At 41.3% G+C, this 6,089-nt stretch overlaps 1 protein-coding gene across 1 annotated transcript; it reads right to left on the bottom strand.

Moving 5' to 3' along the window:
* Positions 1–211: 211 nt before the first annotated feature.
* Positions 212–2,131, bottom strand: LOC108475141 (uncharacterized). Its single transcript, XM_017777135.1, has 3 exons — positions 1,433–2,131; positions 458–1,351; positions 212–367 (listed from the first exon to the last, which is right to left on the bottom strand). The coding sequence occupies exons 1-3, from the start codon at positions 2,129–2,131 to the stop codon at positions 212–214; spliced, it is 1,749 nt and encodes a 582-aa protein (XP_017632624.1).
* Between the last annotated feature and the right edge of the window lie 3,958 nt (positions 2,132–6,089).

The following is a 6,089-nucleotide window of genomic DNA, read 5'->3' as shown; positions in this document are numbered from 1 at the left end:
TTTCCATCACCTTCTCTTCAGATATGACATTGATGTTCAGACTTCCCATCAAATCTTCAGCCATTCCTTCTCCTGTCATCTTTGGTTCAAGATAAATAATTCCTCCTGACACAAATGTATTGGATATATGGGGAAAAGTCATCGGTTCCCACTTGACCTCTACCCCACTCAATTGAGCTCTTCATCTCTCTTGCCTCTTTTTCATCTCCCTTCACTTTTGCTTTGCATCTGGCCTATACCCTAAGCCAAAACGATCTTGTTTATGAGCCAAAATCGGCACCTCAACTCGTTCATGAAGATACTTTCCAAGACACCTTCCAAGCAATGCCCCATTTCCCACTATTAGTTGCAATCTCATCCTCGTAGCCTAAAATATTTTTGGCATCGGGACTCTGCCCCCTTCAGCGATGAAAGTTGCGTTTACAAACTCTAATGACCGAAATGAACAATCTATTACCTCATTATCATTTTCTATATATAGCGCATCACTAGTGACGGATGCAATAATGTCCTCCTCTGTATTTATCATTACCAGCCGGCCTTCTGTCATCAACTTTAGCTTTTGGTACAACGATGATGGTACTACCCCTGACGAGTGAATCCACGGCCTCCCCAATAAACAATTATAAGAAGGCTTGATATCCATGACTAGGAAATCTAGCTCATATGTGTTCGATCCGATTAGAAGAGGCACTTCAATCCTTCTCATTACCTTTCTTTTAGTGCCATCAAATGTTCTTACTATGTTCTGGCATGTCTTCATATGAGAACTATCTATTAGCAACCTATTCAATGTGGATAGGGGCAAGACATTCAACGCTGATCTATTATCAATTAGTACCCCTGGTAATGTATACCCCTTGCAGTAAGTGGTGATGTGCAGAGCTTTGGTGGATCCCATGCCCCCAGGAGGTATCTCATCGTCACTGAAAGAGATGAAATTATCAGCACTTATGTTGCTGACAAGACGGTCTAGCTTGTTTACCGAAATGTCATCAGCGATATAAGTTTCTTTCAACACATTCATCAATGCATTATGGTGTACCTCCGAATTTAGGAGCAAAGCTAGCACCGATATGCGCACTAATTGTTTGTGTAATTGTTCCACCACACTATACTCACTGTACTTTAGAAACATCAAAAATTTCTTAACTTCTTTCTCCGTTATAGGCTTATTAACCAGTGATCTTGACCTTTCTTCCCCCTGTTCAATCATCAAAGACTTCCCTTTTACAAGCTCGACTTTTGTATCTGACGTACTGACCGGACTCCCCTCTCCTGATAATGCCACATTGCAGTTATAATTCCAAGGCACCCTTTTGCTATCTTTATAAGGAAAAGCCGTGGGTTTCTGAATTACAACTCTTGGTGTAATTTTTGCTCCAGCTTCATTAATTCTTGGTCATGAAATAATTACCACCGGGTGATTGACCTCAGAAACCTTCTCCATCAACCTCTCTTTCGAGGTGCATACATCTTCCTCCTCAGTAAATTCAAATAACTCCAGCTCTTTATTGTCCATTAGACCCTGTACCAGGGCTCTGAATTCATCACATGTTTCAATCTCATGGTCCTCCTTATTATGGAACTCACAGTAGTTCCTCCTCTCTCGGGATTTTCTCCTCAAGTCTTGCATAATCAACTCTCTTTCCATCATCTTCTTCCAAACCTCCCTCAACGGGGTTTCTATTTCTGCAACATCCAACTTAACTTTCCTCCCCATATTCTCGACTATCGCGTTTGCCCCATTATTAGTATGGTTGGGTAACGAATTTTCTACACTATGTGCATCATCGAAATTCACAACACCCATTTTGATGAGCCTTTCGACTACCTTTTTGAAAGAGGTACAGTTCTCTATCAAGTGTCCTGTGATTCCTGCATGATATTCACGTTGGTCACTTGCATCGTACCACTTGGGGTATGGGGGTTGCAACGGTCTTAAGTAGAACGGGGATACAATGTGCGCATCGAATAAACTTTTGTACAGCTCCCGATACGTTATTAGAATGGGAGTAAACTGAGGTTTCTCTGCGTTCTGCTTTGTATTGGGCTCCTGCCTTGACGAAACTTGCTGGCCTGTGGCTGTCGCTTTTGGCTGGTTTACTGTGATTGGTTTTGTATAACCCATGCTTACATTGTTGACTTTATTTTATCTCTTTTTCGGGGTAGACCCCCTGGTGCTTTCCCCAGCCTCTATCTTTCCGTACCTTATCGCATTCTCTATCATTTCACCGGACATCACTATGTCCGCGAAACTCTTAATCGCACTCCCCAGCATGTGATTAATAAAAGGTGCCTTCAAGGTATTAATGAAAAGCATGGTTGTTTTTTTTTTCCAACAATGGCGGTTGGACTTGTGTAGCAACTTCCCTCCATCTCTGAGCGTACTGCCTAAAATTTTCATTTGACTTTTTCTCCATGTTCTGTAACGTGATCCTGTCAGGCGCTATATCCATCATATGGTCATATTGCTTCATAAAGGCCTGTGCTAAGTCTTTCCATGATTTAACTTGGCTATGATTCAATTGATTTTACCATTTGGCCGCAGCCCCAGACAAACTGTCTTGGAAACAGTGAATCAATAACTGATCATTATTGACATGACCAGTTATCCTCAGACAAAACATCGTGATATGAGCCTCAAGGCAACTGGTTCTGTTGTATTTCTCAAACTCTGGCATTTTAAACTTCGGAGGGAGTACCAAATCTGGGACTAGGCTCAACTCCTTAGCATCTATTCTGCAATGATAATCAGCGCTTTCCAACGCCTTGAATTTCTCCTCCAACCACTTGTATCAGTCTTCCAATTGCTTTGGGAATTCCACTCCTGCCTTTCCTGCTTCAGCTACATTAAATCAGAGACTGTAGGATTTTGTCGACTGTCTTTAGGGTTAGAACACGAGCCCATTGAGAAATTTATGGGTGCTGAAGTATCAGTTGATATTGGGGTCTGATATTGACAGACACCCCTTGTGATGGTACTAGGGTATTTATTGGAGTGAAACCTGGAGGGTAAGAAAGGATCTCACTATTGTCCTCATTATTGATAATGGGACTCTTCCCTTTTTCTGGCCTTCCAGTCAGCAGCTGAGACAATTGGTTCATCATAATCTTTTGAGATTCCAACATATGATCTTTCATATCCTTCTGAATCTTGGCCAACTGTTCTTGCATTTGTAATTGCAGTTGATCTTGTATCTCTTTCTGCATTTGCTCTAATTTTTCCAATCATTGATCCATAGCTTTGGTTTTTTTACATGTGTAGTATTGATGTTCCAGGATAACTATAATACAATTTCGAATTAATTAGGGTTCTTTTTGTGAAATTTAATACACATGATACGATGAAGTACAAATGCATGAGATGAATGCAAAATTAAACAGACGTCGATTCTGATTCAATTCTATTCAAAAAACTTTATTAGAAAGCAAAATCCTTTACATAAAACAGATCATATATACGACTTTGCCCTAATGCCCAAAGTTTTAACTTTCTTAAGAAGGCAAGCCAGCTCACGACCCCAGTCTGACTCTAACTCATACTTCACAGTTAGCACATAAGCTTGAACTACTAAGGTCTGTAAATCATCGGCCACTCTCATATTTGAGCTATAGCTTCACCCATGATATGATCTCTATCCCTGACCTGGTCCTGCGATTGACGGAGCTACTCTTTCCACTATTCATTATTCGACTCAAGGAATTCGATTCGAAGTTCACAGTTCTGTAATGCAGACTCGAGTTCTTCTACCTTCCTTTCAAATCCTCGATCCTGCTCAAGCTGGCTCTTAATTCAATGTCGGAGTTACGACCATGGTGCTGATGCAGTGCATTCTCTAGCTCCGCTACCCAAGCTACTAACATCTCCCTCTCATCTTGGCCCTCAACCAAGCTTTTCTTTCAGACATTTTCACGTACTCGAGCATCATGAAACCTCTTATCCCACTGATCAGCCCTAGCTTTTTCTCCTTGAACTTCTTGCCGCCATTGTTATGATGCTTTTTCCAATCCAGCAGTTCTTATCGACATACGCAGCTTCTTGTAATCGGTCTTCAAACTGTCCAAGTCTTATTCCACGATTCTTTCCCCTTTTCTCAACTTCTCGGCCTCGAGTTTTTGAACGTAGGCTTCCAACCTCAAATGCATCTTTTCCTCCTCCAATTGTACTATCTTTTTTCCCTAACTCCAAATTTCTCTTTTCGAAGTCCTATTTTATGATTTCTAGCTCAGAGGGGATTAATTTCAAGTATTCTTCCATTGATTGAATGCCCTCTAAATTTGGCCCAGGGACATTATCGTTGATCCTTTTACTTAACCACCCATTGTATTCAAGAGTCGCCATTGATCCTACAGCCAATCTCTTCATCCGGCGTATCTGTTTCCAAGCATAAGAAATCTCTCGAACCTTCTTTTTATAATTGTTCTCCCTATACGAGAACTCACTCTGGGCTAGTCCATGTGTCATCGATATAAACTGCCTTGACCTGTATTGTCTTAAAACGAGCAAAGGGGCATATCCAACAGCTCCCCAAATTCCAAGCAGAGGTACCCAATCAAAACTCCCAAACCGATAGAGGATCTCATCAGGAACAAACCAATGAGCTCTCCACTTAACATCCTCTTCCTGAAGATTTCGGAGGAGCGCGATCCAATTTTCTTCTGATATGTTATCTCTCCTGGACATGGTTGTTATCTCTTTTAACGGGGAGTAACTCTTAGAGAAAACCTGGTAGGAAACCTTATCCACTTTCCAGAAATGGCTATGGAACCAAGCCAGCAATAACTGTGCACACCCTATAAATCTACCTTCACCTACCTTCCGACATGCACTCAAAGATCTGAATGTCTCGACTAGAATTACCGGTACTGGTGTGACCCGCTTGTTAAGTCGATCAAAAAAGACGGTAACTGCTTCATCTATATGCCTTAAAGCTTTTGGGAAAATTACCAAACCATAGATGCTTAAGGCGAAAATGTCAACTTTCCTCTTTGTATCTGGATGTGCTACGATCAGGTCTCTCAAACTCACCCAAGGAATGCACTTACCATCACCCTGTTGCTGAATTCGGGCTGTAACCCATTGTTCACTTATCTCGGTGATACTCATTAACTTCTTTATAAAAGCCTAGGCATTAGCAGCCTTGGAATAAATTATATTGACTTGAACCGTTGGACAACGAAGCAAAGCTGTATACTCCTCCACAGTAGGCACCAAGTCCACCTTCTTGAAGGTGAAACAACTATATGACGGGTTCCAAAGCTGAGCCATAGTCCGAAATAAGTACTTGTCCACCTTTATATCGAGCAGGTAGGGTAAGTCGCCATAACTTTGATAGAACAACTGATTAGTCTCATCATCTCAACGAGCTCATATATCTCTCAATTCCTTGAACTCGTTTTAGGTTACATTGATGCGAGTGAAGTCCAACAACCCCGATGTATACCCCTCAGCTAGGCTATCCCCTTTCTCAAGTTGCATTTTCTCTGACCACACACAGACAGCCGCATTATCCTCTATTTTATCAAGGAATTTTCTCTCCATAACAAGCTTTCTAATTTAGCAGCCTAACAAAAATCGACACCTCTTTAATATGAAATGACATGCAAACATAACCACAACAAAATAAAAATCAAAGCAAACAGAAAATAATCAAACACCTAACTGGGTAATCGCTAGGGTTCAACATAGCTCTACCTAGGGCGGGCTCCTAGAGTTCACTATATGCTGCTCGATTTTAAGAAAAGGACCTGAACAAGCAGATTCCTCAACCCTCACCCATTATAGGCTCATGTGGATCGAGTTCGATTTAGGGGAATACATTTCCCTATGGCCATGCGGAGGTGAAAACCTCACGAAGACATAGGTACGGATGTATCCCGGAAGCAGTCGACTAGCCCATGCAGAGGTGAAAACCTCACAAAGGCATAGTTTCTCACTCCCACCTAAAAGGTACGACCACAACGGTCATGCAAGATGATGCGAGGGGATATAAAAATCTCAAAATGCAAAACACAAATAAAATGACAAAAACCATAAAACGCATGAAATGCAATAAAAGGGGACGTATGTTAAAAACCAAATTTTA

Source organism: Gossypium arboreum, chromosome 3 (assembly GCF_025698485.1).
Source record: "Gossypium arboreum isolate Shixiya-1 chromosome 3, ASM2569848v2, whole genome shotgun sequence".
Classification (NCBI taxonomy): domain Eukaryota; kingdom Viridiplantae; phylum Streptophyta; class Magnoliopsida; order Malvales; family Malvaceae; genus Gossypium; species Gossypium arboreum.
Note: the sequence above shows the minus strand (reverse complement) of the source record. Positions and strands in the feature narration are given on the sequence as shown.